Genomic DNA, 18,863 nt, shown 5'->3' on the forward strand with positions numbered 1-18,863 from the left:
AAAAAAAACAACAATGCGTACACAAATGGCGGCGGCTGCGGCCGCCACCATTTGCGTTCCTTATTTTTCTTCATCTTTTTTTTTTTTTTTTTTACAGAGACGTGATAGGCTACATAAAAACTTACGTAGCCTATCATGTCTCTGTAAAAAAAGAAAAAAGACAAGACAAGACTGCAAATGGTGGTGGTGGCAGCCGGTCGGAAGACCACCCGCTGCAGCCACCGCCGCCGCCGCCGGAGCTGTCGCCACCCGGAACATCCGCCCCAGGTAAGTCTTGTCCCAGGGGGGATCTGCAGGGTGGCGGGGGGGGTGGCAGGCCATTCCGCCACAGAGTTCGGGGGCCCGAATGCACTGGCATTCGGCCTCACCGAGATCCGTGGCGGAATTCTCTGACATCCCTACAGTTATACGGGGACTGGGTATAATCACCACCTTGAAGGCTTTTTATCAAATATACCACCTTAAAAGAACGATAGGAAGAAGACAGACATCGTGGTTAAAGAATCTGAGGGAATGGTTCAGCTGTACTTCCATACAATTATTCAGAGCAGTGGCGTCAAAAACAAAAGTAGTTGTAATGATAGCTAGCCTCTGATAGGAGATGGCACCTTAAGAGGAAGAATAAATGTAAAATAAATAAATAAAGCATTTCTTACATTTCATGGATGGAGACATTTATGTATTTGTACCACCCTAAGCATACACATGCCTCCCATGCACATTGCTGAAGGCTCTTCTCCCATCCCTTGACCTCTCCATTCTGTTCATTTTCTCTTAGTCTAGCCTGCAGTGATTTCTAAAACAGGCTGTGTGTTAGTAAACCAACCATTACAGTTTTCTAATAGCGTGTTTAATCCCAGAGTAGATTCTGGTTGTACTTCTTACAGAATAGTTGCAAATCAAGCACATTCAACAATGATTACTGGACAGGAAGGGGTGGGGGTGGGGGTGGAAGGGAAGCAATGAGTATTTGGTCCCTAAGTGCATGACCAGAGTCAAGAAGCATCCATTCCCAACTCAGATATTTATCAAATATCCAAGTACAGAACACAATCTGAACAATTCTAGTGTACAACTGCGCACACTGATAAAATTGTGAAAAGGCATCTCCAACATCTTTCTAAAATGCAAAATAGGAACAAGAAAGATACTGTGTTTTACCAGGGGCTGATACCTGAAAATAAGGACTGTCTCTAGTTGCAATATATGAAATAACAGTAGCTGAAAAATACATTTAAACACTGTATGAGTGTATAAGCCTATGAAAGCTTTGGATGAACTACATTAGTTGGTATTTAATGTTCCACAGGACTCTTTCTGCTATCCTTATAAACCACAGATGGGGAACCTCCCTGCTGCAGACTTGATAAGGCCCATGGGGGTTCCCTGCCTGGCAGCTTCTTTCTCTTCCTGTCCCCTCTGCCACTGAGGAAAAAGCTCTTATCTCCAATCAGAAGCTGATCAGAGATAAAGGCTTTTCCCTGCTCAGCACTGAAATGGCTCCCTTTCTCAGTACTTAGCAGGGGGAAACCCTTATGTCTAGTCATCTGTTGACTGGCGAGAAGAGCTTTTCCCTTTGGGGCAGAGCCGCTGGAGGAAACTGGTGAGTTATTTATTCCTTCTTCCTTCTGAGCCTTGTCCTGCTTACTTCTGAATAGTCATGTGGAGGCATGCCCTGCCTACATCTTAGCAGACATGATGCTCATGCTTACTTTTGAGTAGAAATGCTATTTGAAAGTGTCGCTGAGTGATTCAGTCCTGCTTCCTTCTGAGCCATGTCCTGCAGAGCTTGTCCTGTTGTATTCTGAGGAGACATGCAGAGGCTTGCCCCGCTTACATTTATTTCTGAGTGGACATGCAGAGGCTTGTCCTGCTTATTTACGAGCAGACATGCGGCTCATGCTTTATCCTGAGTAGGCATACTTGCCACTATAAATTGGCAACAATGGATGGGTTGTTGTTGTTTTTTGTAGTTTTCAGCTCCACCCACTGCTGGAATGCAGCCCCTGAAAGCTTCCCAAAGTGGAATCTAGGTCTCAAGTTGAAAAGCTTTCCCACCCTTGTTATAAACCTTGCTAGCTAAATATCCCATTTTGCAAACCTTTACTGTTGTGTTATGCTCAGAGGTAGGGGGATTGTTCCGTGGTTCCGGGGAGTCAGCCAGTTTTCTAATGACTTTGCCTCTGAACTAGAAAGCAAAACAGCTCACTCACTCCTTAGCTTAGTTTAGGGATGATGTTCAAGCTTTGTTGATCTGACATACATCAGCCAGTACTGAAAGCATGCCAGATTCAAGGACATAAATCTTTGTGGAAGGAGGAAACTTGCCCGAAGGAAGAGTATTTAAATATTATCTTTCTTGCTGATGGACCAAAAGGCTTCTCCATAGTTCAGATGAGCGTGTCTTTTGCTTTCCCCATGCAGTACAGTAGAGCTTTTAAAATTATTTTTAAAGAAAGGCACATGATTAAAGAGCTAATTGAAATAAAGGGTTTGCTTTTAAATGTGGGTTTCCTGACTTTATCTACAAAGATGTCTAGCAAGGAAACACAGACTTCATTTATATATACCTGAACTTCTATTCCAAAGATAGCTAAAACAAAGGAGATTTTAAAGCAAAGAAATGATTTTAGTTAATTAAACATTAACTAAGTATATGGAGAAACATTAAGAAAATGCTTTATATCATAATTAAAATATTATTACCCAACCTAAGCCTTCAGGATAATGTGGGTTAAAGGTGTGTGTGATTATTTTTATTAGCAGTATATCAAGTCTTTCTCATCTGTGGTTGTCACCTCGTTGCCTAACAATGGCTCAGTGCCTTTAACAGTTGCACATTAAGCAAAATTCAACAGGTGCAGCTTCCCTGTCACTGTGGCTCCTTGCCAGGAAATGCTATGCTTGGTGAATTTCTGCCTGTCACACAGATACTTAAAGGCATACCCCCTTCTTTTTTTAGAAGAACAGAAGAGTGATGCAATCTCCACAGGTGTAGATGCCTTTAGTGCCACTCTTTTTTTTAAAGAGGTGTGGCTTTGATGTGGGCTATTTACCTATTGGGCAGGTGAACCTATCATAGCTCAGCACACATTCAGTATAACTTTTGTGGTCAACACCATTTTTATCAGCTTTTTTTTTAATTACCTTTTAAGCACTTTTCTGGCTATTTTTAAAAATTAAAATAGCAAAATACCACATAAATGAGTGTTGTTACGCTATACCTCTTAATGCTATAATGAAGTATATTTTTAAATGATAGGGGGAAAAATCTCCTTTTCCAGTGGCTTTAATTCTAACAAGGTGTTAATGATAATGACTAGAAAAATCTTAATTTTTTAAAAGTAGCATTGTAGGTGTATAGCACTGTACTCCATAATTCTATAATGCTACTTTAAAGGAAATGAATTCTAGCTATATAAGGGTTTAGCATTGTACCCTATACTGGGTCTGTGCCCTTAACCACCTAGCTAAAATGGCAGTGACTAGAAAAGGGATTTTCCCCATCATTTTTAATATACATATTACATTATATCATTATAGGAGTATAGTGCTATAGAACTTTCATTTAAGTAGTAATTTGCTATTTTATGTTTTTTAAGACAATAGGCAGAAATGTATTTTAGCAGTAGTTATTTTTTTTTTAAAGGTGATAAAAATGGTGCCCACTTCAAAGACTCTCTGAAATGAGCGCTGAACTGTGATAGGTTCAGCTACCCAGTAAGTCACTAGCTACATCAAAAGCCACAACCCTTAAAAAAGACAGAAGCATAATGGGATATACATACAGAAAAAGCACAATATCCCAATAGTGTGGAAAGTCAATTTTAATTGCACTTGTTTCTTACACAGGAAGAGCAATGATTTATTAGTGCTAGGAACTGTCTGTCTGGCTGCACATAAGGTAAACGATGGGAACAAATGGGATCTGAACAAAAACAGATCCCCTGAATAAAAGTTAATTTACCTCTCAAAATATTTGCTTTATAAATGTTACCAAAAAGGCAGAGGAAGCATTGCGAGGACACAAGTGGCAGCTATATGAATGGTTCTTTTTGTGAAATTGTGCTGAGCAAAGACCAGCCATAATAGACCAAAAATGTGCAATCTCTCAATTTTTAAAAAAACATACATACAAATTATCCATTTATATGCCACCTACTAGTGGATGTAATATTTTCTCTGTACAAATATTCTGTAGGTCTCCTGAATTCTTATCTCTGTAATTTTTTAGATCACACAAGATGAGAACAGAAGTGCACAATGTGACTAAATTAATATACAGATGCTATTAACATGTTTCACTGCAAAGGGAGAGGCATCTGTCACCCTGAATCTACTTCATTTGATATCCAGAGTATCAAATTAGTATTCCACTTAATCTTAATAAACTTCCTTTGTCTTGTTAATCATTTACAGTTTCTGCCAAGAAGTCTCTTTTTGCACAAGGCATGCTATATGCAAGTTTTAATTTCATTTAATATTTAAAGGGAAATGTTCTAGGGAGGTAAGATAAGTCTTTGACATTTGCAACAAAAATATATGTATTTGTAATAATGCAAATACAATATAATTGTATAATACAATAATACACACATGTACAGACATATACACACACTGTCCTTTAAGAGTAGCTGTTTGGGTCTGTATTTCCCATGTTTTGGAGATATAGGGCATCTCTACACCTGCAATTTATCTCACATTCATGATTGGTCACTCATGGAAGTTTGCGGGTCCATTACATGATGTCATACTCCTCCAGTGGTTTTCCCACCATGTCCCCCAGCCTATCTTGTGTTATCCCCAAATGGAAAAAATGCAGTATTCTTTCAGCCTGCACAACAAGAGCGCTATGGCCTGTCTGTGTACTTCACCCATAGCATGAAAACCTTGCTTTATTTGGGTTTGTTGGGGGTGTGATCATGATGACGACGGCAGTGACGTCGGGGTGGTGGGTATGTCGGGATACCGACCTGCTGGCTTGCTGCCTTGATGACTTGCCACAATGCTGTGGCTAAATGCAATACGCTAACTTTTGCTCCCGACTTCGTCTGCTTACTCCACAACACAGAATAGCCAGCATGCCAGTATTCCAGCAGTTTCCCGGGAAACCAGTGCCTGCAGGGGTGGGGTTCGGGAAGTTGGGTGGAGGCCATTGTCCACCCGCATTGTGTGTCAATCACAACCAAAACACCAGTAATCTGTGAGGGGAGGGAAAGAGGCAGGAACCAGGGAGGAAATTTCATGATGCCCCCAGTGCATATAATGGCTTTTCGTGGAAAAGTAGCCACCCCATAAAAGGTAAGGAATGAGATAGAAACAACTGTGTAAAGGAGCCCGATATAATCCTGCGATGAAACCGGATGGAGAAAGCACCAGTATTGATGCAGATTTCTGCCCCTGTGTGATGAACTCCACAGTTAGTTTTGGGCTTGGAGGGTAGTGTTTTCTGTAATAGCCCCACTTCTTTGTAATTCTATGCCAAAAGAGACCCACTTGGTGCCTTTTCTGTATTTATTTAGGAAAGTAGTTAAGACTAGTTTTGTTTAGCATTTGGGAAATTGGAGGGATGGCTTCTTAATGATTGGCAAAAGATTTAATTATTTTAGGCTAATTGCTTTTTTAAAGTTGTATTTTATGCTGTTGATATTTTGATGTTTTAGCCTTTTTGTAACCTACCTTAAATCCTCATTTGAATGGTCGGGTATAAATCCTATAAATAGTTTAAAGTACATTGCACCCTCCACAAGCTCCTCAAATACATCCAGTTCTTAAGCAGTTTTAGGCTAACCCAAAGCTTTATGGCACCTTGGGCCAGATACATATCCTCCTTTACATTGTTAAACACCAAGCATATTGATAGTGCTATACAAATGAATAGCAATAATAATCTGAGCATACCGGTACTAAATGTCTCAAATTAGAGGCATTAGAGCTCAAGTTTATGTGGAAGATAAGCTGTTTGACCTCAGAACATGGTCTCTAATCCCAGAGTGAATGGACTTCTCAGTGATGTGGGTAACGCACTCTGTGCATGCATTTTGTTACATTTTGTTGTAACTTTTTATGCCAGTGGGCTCAACATTGTTATGGAAAACATTTGACATTCTGCACATAGGGTGGCAAATCTGGCAGTCAGATACATGGGCTTGCTTTCCTTCTTTTATAATTACTGTGATTTATAACTTTAGTCAATACTTTTAACTTCCTTGTCCTCCATAAAGTGTAAATATAACACAGACTCTGTCGTCTCATGCATGAATGGCATCTATGTGTGTTTCTATGGGATACTTAAGGTGGGTGAAAACAAACTCTTGTTAACTATAAATCATAGCTATGAGTTTGTTCTTCCATGTGTTTGTAGGTTTAGTGGGGAAGCATAGAATCTTTTATCTAACTAATTCATATTCTGTGAAACTTTATATTCATTTTTAAAAACTAAAATAAGGTGGTAACTTTCTTGTGGTGGGTAGAAGTTATTATTTAACCTGTGATCATTTCTTATGGTGTATATATAACCACATGAGTACCACATGAGTACCATGTTTTTGTTTTACCACAAATCCATTGGAAAGCAGCAGCAAGGCAAAAGTTTCCTCTCCATGTTGACTAGATAGTTCCTGTGTGGTTATATATGCACCATTTTGATGCAGTGACCAGAGCTTCAGACCAGCTGATTATCCTGTTTTCTTTAAAAAAAAAAAAAAAGCATGCACATTTTATTGGGCCCCAAATATTAAGTATGACTCCCCTGCAAGACCCATTGAAATTAATAGGTGCAGTGCAGGTGTTGTTTTACACTACTCTGTGTTAGGTATTAAAAGTTGTAGTGGACCCAAAATGTTAAAGAAGAGAAAATTGGTCAGATCAGGGATATCTTCCCATGACCATTAGGCAAGGAATGCACTATTGCTATGGTGGTAAGTGGATATCGATAGCATATATAGGAACAATGATTAGGGCTGTCAGGAATTAGTAGATGTGGCAATCACAAGATATGAGGAAACCATCTCCTTTCTCCCCAGATATTGGGAAATTGTTATGGTTACCCAGTACGAGGGAAAAAGACATTCAGCATGAGCTGAGTTTATTACTATTTTACATATTCCAGAGTTGAGCCCTGGCACTGAAAACAGGTTTCAGGCTGAGCCTAGTACCATTTAAGCCTGGCAGAAGCCAATGAAGATCAGACACCTAGCTGGAATGGCCACGGTGGGGTTGATCCCTTGTCCAGGTTTATATGGTCTAGTCAAGTTGGTCTATGCTGGACGGCAAAAAGCAAGGAGTGTCCAGATATGCTGGTCTTGCTATAATTTCTAGAATAAGAGGTGGTTGTGCTTCAACAAGCCTCAAAGTCATGCTGTCTGACTGTTCTGGCAGTTTTCTCCCTCTGTACATGCTCTTTGTCACCTTTATTACTTGCCATGTCCAAGAGATGTGACTTGATTTACAGGTTCCCTGACCAAATGTTCCCTGGCTTGATGAATTGAGTATTTTAGGACTTCTTAGGAGGTTCTTGGGCAGCAAGTGTGTGTGTGTGTCGGGGGAGGTGGGAGTGGTTTCTGCCTCTGTAGGCATGAGGGACCCAATTTCTAGCTCTGTGTGTACTGACAGCTGTGAAGGCACTGAAAGGGAAACATGGGAATCATCTACATTAAGACCTAACAAAGTAAAGCAGGTGTGAGTGGAAATGTATGATTCTTGGCTTGACCTGTCATGTGTGCACAGAAGTATGGGGCAGAACCCCTTTGAAGTAGGATTGCTTGGCTTGGACAGGTCCCCCAACGTTTTCCCACTGTGAAGGCAAGATGCATATTTCACTTTAAAGCATTTAACTAGGCTGGTTCTTAATACATATATATTTTTTATTGTTCCCAGTTCACTTTCTTGGATTAAACTTGAAAGCAGCAGCCACTGCTGGGGCTTTTACATTATGGAAATTCTCCCCTTGGGCACACATGTTTTACCCCCTCCCCAATTACAATTTCTACAAATCAATGCAATTGCCAGCTGCAAATTTCCATAACACTTACCCAGGGAGTGATTGCTTTTAACTTTTACATCCCACTATAAATAGAGCTTAGTTGGCCCAATAAAATCTCCTACTTGTGCTTTTCATATAAGAATAATAAAGGTTTAAAGCTCATTGCCATTGTGGGTACTTTCTATAGGAAAATTGTGCAATTATTGACTAGAGTTGGATGCAGAGAAAAGAGGCATGTGTGTGGCTGTGACAAGTAGGTGGTCTTCAAGGTGGGAGCACTGAGAACTTTTTGTCAATTTCTGCTGGATTACTCAAAGTTCCAGCTGAGGTCAGAAGTAAACTATGTTCCCTGAGCATGTACAAAATAGAAAATGTCCCAGGAAACTAGAGTGGAAAGGAAAGCGGAGCAGAGTACTAGACCACAGTCAGTTTTAATTTGCATTTCAAAATGAACAGCCATATGCATATGAGCCACAGCCAGATTTGGAAGAGCTGTGTGCCCTAGTGCCCTAGTGTGCTACTATAGATAATTGGTTCCCAAACCTTGAACCAAAAACCTTGCTTTTGTTGCAGACCCTTCTTTTGTTCCCACTGCTTGGCCTGGACATTCCTAATTCATTAATTAGTTGCACTGTACTCAAAATCAATGCAAGAACAGTCAATAGGTGCATGAACATAACTGTACATATTTTAGATTCTCTGGACTACAAAACTATAAAATGTAATATGCAAGATACTAGCTGATTTATTTGCTTACTTCATTCTGGAACTTTGAAAATCCCAAGCAAAGCTACAGGTCTTATTCTCATCTGGTTCGGAAAGGCAGTGCCATAACTAGTCATTTCTGTACATGGCTCCTAATTCTTCTTCACTGCCCCCAAGTTCCAGTATGACAAACATTCAAAATATCAAAATATAAAATAATGTGAAGCTATATACTTTTAAGGCGATTGCTTCTGAAATGTTAAGTTTTCGTGGCTCCAACAGACTGCTATTGCTGCTTGCTGATCTACAGACTACCAGGTTAGAAGACACGTTACAAAATGAAACCTGGTTTACTGCTGCTTTTCAGTTAGCAGCAAGTGGTCAGTATTCTGTCTCCAATTCTCTTCTCTCCCACTAGCAGTACTGAACAACTGAATAGATTTTACTGGGGATGCTTCCAGATGTAGGGCTTCTAACAACTACCAGTTAGAAGGAATTGTGCAGATATTCTGTCTCATTCTCCTTAATAGATATTCTGTAAAAAGAACAAAGATACAAAAAGCAATGGGAAAACACAGGAGGGTTATGAGTGTAAGACACTGTCATCTGGACCCCCCTACTCTTCCTTGCCAGCTGCCCTCAGTAAGCCCCCAGAAAATATATCTGTTTTGTCATCTACCATCTCATAAAATATCTGGGAGGAATCACATGTGAATGCTGTTAGTGCAAAACAGAAGGCAAAACAAAGACAATGTACATGCTGATTGGTGTGGGGTTTTTATTCAATATACAAAGGAAATGCAGATACTGTTCTTAGCATTACTTGTGACAGTCTCTTTTGATGATGGTCTCCAGTTCCAATGGAGAACAGGCAGGTGAGAGGGGCTGCTTAATCCTTTCCTCTCCTGCTATTTGTCTGCAAGCTGCTTTTCTACCTTCAGGGGAAAAGAAAGATACATGGATCCCCCCCATCCCCATGGATAGGAAAGGGGCAGGGAGTTGGAGAAGTAAATTTGAGTGGAAAATGAGAGGAAGGTTATGACAAACAATATGTCTGCATCCTCAACCTTGTGAGATAAGACTGCCAGACACCCTTTGTCTATTGTCCAGAGGTAGGGCTGCCACCACCCATGTATTAATAACTTTTACTTACTATTTAATAGCCCATAACTTGGACACACGAGAATCCAGGCATGGCTTTTATATATGGAGATGGATAGGCTCCTTTTATAGAGCTTCCTTTAAACTCTTAAAAACCAGGTCAGTGTGTTTGCCAAGCAGTCCAGCACATTCATAAGGACAACCTTCAGGCTAAGCAAAATAACTAAATCAACTCCAGTTTTCAATTGAGTATATTATCTATTAAAGAACCAAGCAGAAAGCAGTTCAGAAATGTTTGGTTGCTTGTAAAATAAAATGAAACATCAAATTAGCCAGCTAAAACGTACTTATCCAGATCCAAAGAGTAACTCCCCAAAGATGGTTGCAGGTGGGGGGAATACTAGGAACTCCACAGTATGGCAGATTCAAGTCTTGACTCTTTGCCAGCCATTCAAAGACAAAGTAAAGACTTTACAAAGGTATTCCTATAGCTGCTGGACAGCTCCCAGAGAGGGGAAATTCAAACTGACCAATCAACAGCCTGGGAGGATCTGATCATGCATCCCCTAGGTCATGGATGAGGAAGGTATGGCCCTCCAGATGTTGCTGGACAGCATCTCCCATCTTCCCTAACCCCAGGCTGTGGTGGTTAGGGCTGATGGGAGCTGCAGTCCAACAACATTCCTGACTCCTGCTCCAGGTGATGCATTTACCCTGTAAAGGGATAAGTCATGGCAGGGGTGAAGAGGAAGAGCCAGCCTTGAATGTGTAGTAATGCAGCCCCCATTGACCCCTGCTGCTATGCCACTGAAATTCACAGTGGCAGCAAAAAAGTTGTCATTTTACCACTGTGGAGCACTAAATTGGTCATATTTAACTTGCTCTCAAGCTAAACTTGAGAACTGTTCTGTAAGAGTTAGCCACCAACTTTTGGCAGCAAGCTGCCCATTTCCCCCCAGCAACCAGTGGCGTGCACAGTACCTCATACAATGCGGTCTGGGGTGGGAGCACGGAAATCGCCCTTGGACCCCCTGCAGTTGCCCATCCCTGCTTTAGACTAAACACGCAACTATAAATAATGTTTTTAAAAAAATATTCCTTAACCCCAACAAATGTAAAATCTCATTTTACCATGTGATGAACAGCACCAAAAAATTGTGGCACATTATTTTAATCTTTTGAAAGCTAAGAAGCAAAAGGACTGGACAGCAAGTGCTGTTTGGCCTTTAACTATAAACACAGTATTTGTGTCAAACCCTAACCCAATGGTCTCCAAAATGGGGTGCGTGCACCCCGGGGGGTGTGCAAGACAATCCACTGGGGTGTGCGAGCTGCCTCCCGCTGCTCCTACGAGCTGCCATTGTGTGCAAGAGGGGGGTGGTGGCAGTGGTGACAGCGGCTGAAGGAAAGCAGGAAGGAGATTAACCCTTCCCACTCTCCTTTTGCAGAATGAAGCCGAGAAGGAAGCGGGCACTTCCCTCTCAGCTTCCATCCTGCCAAAAGAGAGCGGGAAGGGTTAATAGCCCAGGCCCAGCCACCAGTCGGCCAACCAAGGAGCGGGGACTCTGCGCAGGGCGTGGGGCTGGCGACCAGGACTCCTGGCTCTGGCGCAGGCAGGAGCCCGGCCAAGCTTGCTTTTTCCCTCCTTGCAAGGAGACTTTTCCCCTCCTTGCAAGTTGACAGTGGTGCCCTCGCTCGATTGTCAGCATATAGCAACAATGTCTGCATGGTTAAGTGGATTTACAGATTATATTAATAATTTTTTTAAATGAAAGCAAAAAGGGTTTTTGTACCATTAATAAATGAAATAAAAAATTATTTTAAAAATATTGTTTATTTCATCTTTATCTCATCCTGTTTAATTTTTAATTTTTGTGTCTGTTTTATAATGTACATAATATATTAGTACAGTAGTACATGTATATAATTTATAAATAAATATACATATATTGGGAGTGCGTGCTCAAAAATTTTTCACTGATGTGGGTGCGTGATCCAAAAGGTTTGGAGACCACTGCCCCAACCCATGAGTTTGCTTTAAAATCTGCAGACAGTCTGGAATACTAAAAAGCTATTGGCATATGCAGTATGAATTAATTCATTTCTCAACACTCGTTCCCTGAAAATTTTGATTTCTGATTTTAAAACCCCCAGAAAGAACAAAGAAATATAGGATACTATTTTTTGTTTATCTGTAATCAAAGGAAGCTAGAGTGCTAGTTTTTCTTGAAAATTTCTTAGCCTGTATTTTCCATCATCCCCACCGAAAGGAAATGAATGTTTAGAACTTGGATGCTTTCCAAGCAATTTTCTTTCATATCTGAAGGCATCTCATGTTCACAAAGCTGCTAAAAAGTCATTGTAGTCAGGACTGTATGACACTTAAAATCGGATAAATGGAAAACCCTAGGGATGTACACAAGTCCTGGTGCTGGGATTTCTTTTGAGTTTGTGTCCATACCTGTCTGATACAACCTTTTTCTTGGGTAAGAATAAAAGGTTTGGTGTGTTGTAGACAGAGAAACAAAAGCCTTTTGAAATGCGTTACTAATTATTTAGATCCCCCATCAAAGGCTCAACACTTTTACTCATAGCAAACACAGCTGATGAGCTTTGTCCTCTTTCTGCTTTTCCCAACCTAACTTTTTGCCTGCTCTCATTTTAACAGTCGGTTAAAGAAAGATTATTTTATTGCCAATCCATAGAACAGATACCTAATTTCATAAATACCCAGAGAAATATTTGATGTAAAAGTACCATCCTCTTATGCATCCAAAGGTTTTAACATTTATTTTGCACTGGTGTAAACAACAGATGTATTTTAATGCCCTGCTTGCAGGCACTAAGATGTACAATTGTGGTTGTCTCCACCACACTGGCCACTGCCACATTTGGCATGCTGACAAGGTGCACAAAAGCACACTGCTTCCATTCAATCCAGAAATGTAAATGCTCTAAATCTTTTTCTGTTCCTTTACAACTCCTCCCCACCCTGGCTGCCCCCAGTCTATAAGTGAAGGCTGGCAGTTTTTGGAAGGGAGCCAGATCTTGGCCAAGACAGAAGCCCAGCTAAAAATGTTGGGGGATGAAAAAGTGATTAGATGTGATGATCCTGGAATCAACACCTCAAATCTGCAACAGCCAGAAGACACAAAAGTGACAGCCCAGTGAGATGGTGGAATCAGAAACACAAGTAACCAATCCATCACCTTTAATAAGAGGAAGGGCTTTTGGCAAAGGATTATTAAAGCTCTGTAACGATGTCACATCGTTACTTTAAAAACTTTACTTACTTTAAAAAGAGGGTATAGATAACAGGGCTCTCCCATCCCTCTGAAACATGTTCATGCATAATGAAAATAAGAAGCAAATCTTTTTGCTTAAGGTTTTAAATTAGATGTGCTGGACTCTTTATTGCCTTATGAAGCTTCTAAGCCTTACTGTATTGCTACAGGAATCCTGTGAGTTGACCCACACCTGTTTGTTGCTTACATCAGTAGCTGGCAGGATGGGTTAAACCAGAGTTCCCAACCCCTACACCTCCAGATGTGTTGGACTTAGGGATGTACGAAAATCACTTACCTGTTCGCGGATTATGTTTATGGTGGGGGGGGCGCTCCGTTCCTCCCCCCCGGAATCCTCTGCGGCCAGCTGTGCTCCGCGGCAGCTCTGCGGAGCAGCCGGCCAGGCCCAGCCAGGCCAGAGCCGTCCGCAGCCGGATTTCCGGCCGTGGAGGGCTCGGGGGGGGGGGAAACAAACCCGCGTACGCAAATGGTGGCGGCTACGGCCGCCACCATTTGCGTTCCTTCTTTTTGACGTCTTAATCTACATAAATATTTACGTAGACTAAGACGGAGAAAATAAGGGGAACGCAAATAGCGTAGTGGACGCTATTTGCGTTCCCCTTATTTTCGCCGTCTTAGTCTACGTAATTATTTATGTAGACTAAGACGGCCCAAAAGAAGGAACACAAATGGCGGCGGCCATGGCCGCCGCCATTTGCGTACGCCTTTTTTTTTTTTTAAACCCAGTTGTTTTAGGCTACGTAAGGTTTTACGTAGCCTAAAACATCTGGGTAAAAAAACCAAACAAACTGCAAATGGCAGCGGCAGTGGCAGCCGGTCGGAAGACCAGCCGCCACAGCCGCTGCCGGAGCTGCCGGAGCCGCCCAGAAGATCCGCCCCAGGTAAGTCTCGTCCTGGGGGGATCCGTAGGGGGGCGGGGGGGTGGCAGGCCATTCCGCCACAGATTTCAGGGGGCTGAATGCACTGGCATTCGGCGTCCCTGAGATCCGTGGCAGAATTCTCTGCCATCCCTAGTTGGACTGCAACATAGAAAGGCTCAGACGCTTCAAAAGGCAATATAGGACCAGCGGGTCATCTGCATGTTTCTTGTTAAAATAATCAGAGATACTGCCATATCTATAGAATCTAAATATTCGTGACACATTTTTTAGATGTGTTTCAAGGTCAAAGAGGTAGGTGAATGCCCCAAACCACAACTGGGAACAAAAGCAGCAAAATGGCCTGGCTCAGGTGCTACTATTAAATCTTTCCAGGTTTTAAAGTAAGGCTAGTTGAAAACTTGAATACAGACTGTGTGCATATTCAGATGGATGTGACATGTCACTGGAGCTTCATTGGCTCTACCCTCACTTGGGTATCAGCATCCTGATTTATTTATTATTTATTATTAAATTTATTAATCGCCCATCTGGCTGGTCACCCAGCCACTGATGGCAAGAAGAACTGGTATAGGAAAGCAGTCTTGTTTAGAATATGTCATATTTTCAACCTTGAGGCTCAGCCATGCAGCACTGCTCAGCAGAACAGCAGATGACAATTATATCTTTTTCCTGATTTACAGCTTTGTGGTTTCATGATCACACAAAGAAAAATAAGAAAATAATAGTAAAAGGCAACCTGCCAGGAATGTATGTAGCAGATTCATAACTAATTAAATGTTTGCCATCTGATGAACTTATACTCCACAGTCTCAAGGACAGGGCAGCACACAGTGGAAGTCTCATTATGCATTATACTACTTGCTTCATTCACAGACATTTCTACAACAGCACAGGGAATCCTTCTGCAGGGGCAATCAGATTCTAAAATCCTCACCTTGTCAAATGAATCTCAGAGGTCACAGGCTTTTCAATGAATGAAGCTGCAGGAGACTACCAAGAGTGTTCTGTAGTGCTGATAAGTGATGCCAGCAGCCCTCTCTGCAAGCATTTTTCAAGACTCCAGTTGGCATCCCTCATTCACTTCCTCTGCCTTGTATATTATTTCCAGGTTATATACCGAGCTCTATCACCACCTAATTCTGCTGATGACCCTTACAGCCCTGAAGCTCAGGCACAGTTGAAGATCACTAACCTTCGAGTGCAGCTGCTTAAGCGACAATCCTGCCCTTGCCACAGCAATGATCTGAATGCAAAACCTCCACAGCTAACCTACTATGCAATTTATGATTTCATCGTAAAGGGGAGCTGCTTTTGTAATGGCCATGCAGATCACTGTGGGCCCATCAAAGGATTTAGGCCTGTTAAAGCAGCAGGAGTCTTCCATGTGGTAAGTTTATGTTATGTAGGCTTTGCCCAACATCTCAGATAGATAGGTCAACCATTCAAAAATAAGATGCATTGTTGAGCCTGGAGGCAGTTCAGTGGAGAATTAGTCCCCTGAAGGCAAGGGATGCCATTCAGATCAATCCCCTGAAGGTAAGGGATATTGGAGAACCTGAAGGTAAGGGATATTGGAGAACAGGGGATATCTATGTAAGGAATTTCTCATAAGGTGAATCTAGCTTACCTAAGTTAATCAAGAAAGGTCTGGTCTACTTTAATTTTGAATTAGGCTGAGAATGGCCCAGTTCACATGAAGAAATAACCCATGGGTTGTTTAAGCCATGGGCTGTCAGTGCTGCATGGGACAAGCAACAGACTGCCCCCGACATGCTTGCCACTTCCACTTTGCATCTGCTTGCATCAACATGCCAGGAATGGTCTGTTCCTGGATTGTTTGATGTAGTATGCAAACCCAGAACTCTGGGTTGTTGAGGAACAAGCAACCAAGAGTTTGAACCCATCTTTTCTTATTCGGTTAAAACTATAGGTGGTTTGTCTCTCAACACCCTGGAGTTCTGGGTTCGCACGTCACATCAAACATCCTAGTTGATGAAAGTGGATGCAAAATGGAACTCGCGAATGTGCAGGAGGCAGTGTGTTCACTTGTTCCACCATGGCCCTGCCAATTCATGGGTTAAACAATCAATGAATTGCTGTTATGTGTGAACCAGGTCACTGCAGTGTACCACATCCCCCCCTCCACATTAAATCCTGGGTGTTCCTAATTATGTGACATGCCAGTGACCTGGTCAAGGGGGTGGGGCTGCTTTCCCATGCAGAATATGTAGCCTGTATTACCCATAAAAGCGCACCAGAGCTTTTTCTATCCTCCACAATTGCGCAGTAGTAGCTTTCGCCATTCACAGTAACTAGCCCCTATTTCCCATTCATAAAAGCTGGGTCGCACAGTTTCTAGGATTCACAATTGCACAGTAGCAGCTTTTGCCATTCAGAGTATGTAGCCTGTATTTCTCATTCATCAAAGCACAATTATGCTGTTTCTACCCTTCAGAATTGAGCAGTAGTTGCTTTCGCCATTCTATGTAGCCTTATTTCAGAGTATAGTAGCAAAGGGCAGCCTGGACCCAGGGGGTGGGGGTGGGGAGACAAGCCTCTCTCATTCCTGAGCAGCATCACCAGGGTTTTAGCCTTCAGAAATGGAGCAGTAGTTGCTTTCCCCATTCTGTGTAGCTTTATTTCAGAGCACAGTAGCAAGGGGCAGCCTGGATTCACACACACACACACACACACATACACACGCACACACACTTCTCTTATTCCTGAGCAGCACCTCCAGGGTTTTAGCCTTCAGAAATTGAGCAGTAGTTGCTTTCCCCATTCTATGTAGCCATTTCCATTTTCAATACATCAAAGCATAGCAGCGCCTTTCAGTCAGTCAGGATTCTGCTTTGGGGATTTAACCCTTTCATAGTTCACAGCTTGTTTTACCCATTCATCTTTTAAACTTTTACAATTCCAAATGGTGGATGAGAGGGAAGAGGTGTGGGGTTAAACTAAAGGGGATTAATTCAGCACTTCCAAAAGTCCCTGAGCAGGGGAGCTACAGGGGTGGGGAACAAGCCTGTCTCATTCTCTGAGCAGCACCTACTGGGTTGATGAAGTTCAGTTCTACTCAGCCCACCCAATCCGGAAGTATGTGGATTTCAAGCAGTGTGTGATCTGTGAAAAGCGGGGTTTTAGGTATGGTATAGTCCATTTTTCTTGCTTTGTGTGTCCCTGAAGGACGAACACCAAATCTAGGATATTTCCCAAACATGGTTCTCATTTTTCCCCTCTGCCCCCCCGGATTAAAAGGGAGAAATATATAAAATGAAATTCTATATAACTCCCAACATGAAAAGACAGCATATTTAATAAAATTAACATCATTACATGTGTGGAAATGAACACATATGAAAGCCTGCAAAGATGTAATGTATAAATCCTAAACCTGTAACTTTCACAAGATGTTTCCTTGGTGGAAATTATTTCAAATTAGCTACACAGAGTAGATTGTTGCAGCCAACAATGCCCAAGACCATGCTGGATTTTAAAATAAGTTGTCACCATTTATGTTTCCCAGATGTGCTTGTTCTGCAAGAGTTGTAGTACAATCATAGCGATAAATAAGAATAGACTGGAGCAAAGACTAAAAAGTATAGCAGATCAAGCCAAATACGAAGTCTATGAAATACAATCTAGGATTTCTGGTAGCTTGATGACTGTAGCTTGGGTACTGCTCAAGACATACTACTGATCAGGCATGGAGAAAGGAAGCTTATAGTGCAATTCTGTACATGTCTACTCAGAAGTAATTCCCATTGAATTTAATGGGGCTTACTCCTGCAGCTTTAGACTGCAATCCCATACCCATTTACCTAGTAGTAAGCTCCAATGAACTCAACGGGACTTACTTTTGAGTAGACATATATAAGATTTCACTGAATCATTTATATGGTGGCAGTTGTGTGTTATCTAGTCTGTGTAGAAGCATGAAACAAGAGGCTTCCCTTCCCCCAAAGCACATTCACTCAAAATGTACAATATAGTATTTGGATGACAGATACTTAGTGAGAAGACCAAAGCATTACAAATAATAGAATGAATAAAACACAGGAGAAAAGGTTAAGAAGACATCTTGCCTAGACAAAAAGAGGAAATATTTCCATTTCCACGCTCTCACTGATCATTTTAGCTGTATGATATTGATGACAGGAAAGTTAACTAATCAAACCAAATTCAAAGTTCGCTCCAAAATAGCATATAATGTATAGAATAGGTTCAGCATATAAACAAGTTTTAGTTAATACTTCTTTGCTAAAATGCAAAACAGAAAACCCACAAACCTTTCTTTTGTTTTGTCTCCTTGTTGTAAATGTTTACCTGCTATAGAATTTCACCATTCATTCTGTTGAAAAGAGCTAGATATAAAAGTTACAATTTAAAAACCATTTCCTAAAGACTGTTTCCCCTCTTGTCCTTCTGATATCACCCCTTACTTAGATCATGAAGATTTATACTTTCTCAGCATATGTTCCTATAACATCTACTACAATAAAGCTGCAATTATTGTGTAGAACTCAAAACATTCTTCACTATAAATAGCAGTAATCAAAAGAAGTGGGTGGGGACAGGCAGCTTAGTCTATAAGCAGCTAGCTAGTTCTTTCTCAGTATAGTACATGCAGGAACATAAGTCATTAAGTATTTTCTACAAAAACAGACAATTTGAAAAGAAGTAATTGAATATATTAATTCAGGAACAAAAAGGCAATAGACGCAAACATGCCCTAGCAACTGTTTTCATGTGTGAAAATCAGTCACTCATTTATCTTACACAAGTCAACTCTGTAACACTGTTTGCCTTGTATAGCATAATGAGTGACATTACCAGAGTTGTCAAGCTAAGAAGGAAAGCAGTCTGGAAGTGAAGTAAAATGGAATG

At 41.3% G+C, this 18,863-nt stretch overlaps 1 protein-coding gene and 1 long non-coding RNA gene across 5 annotated transcripts in view; one reads left to right on the forward strand and one right to left on the reverse strand.

Moving 5' to 3' along the window:
* Positions 1 to 18,863, reverse strand: part of LOC146339792 (uncharacterized) — a 110,467-nt gene that overhangs the window by 55,290 nt on the left and 36,314 nt on the right. The gene's annotated exons all lie outside the window — the stretch shown is intronic.
* The window catches only part of NTN4 (netrin 4), a 68,346-nt gene that overhangs the window by 16,515 nt on the left and 32,968 nt on the right, over positions 1 to 18,863 (forward strand). The window contains exon 3 of one of the 2 annotated variants that reach the window (XM_084810226.1): positions 15,085 to 15,363. The exons of the other annotated variant lie outside the window; for it this stretch is intronic. Coding sequence (XP_084666352.1) covers positions 15,085 to 15,363 — 279 coding nt within the window. The remainder of the gene's footprint in view (positions 1 to 15,084; positions 15,364 to 18,863) is intronic. 2 annotated transcript variants of the gene reach the window in all.

The sequence above is a fragment of the Heloderma suspectum genome, chromosome 7 (assembly GCF_057233095.1).
Source record: "Heloderma suspectum isolate Gila_16-S chromosome 7, 16-S_ref, whole genome shotgun sequence".
Classification (NCBI taxonomy): Eukaryota; Metazoa; Chordata; class Lepidosauria; order Squamata; family Helodermatidae; genus Heloderma; species Heloderma suspectum.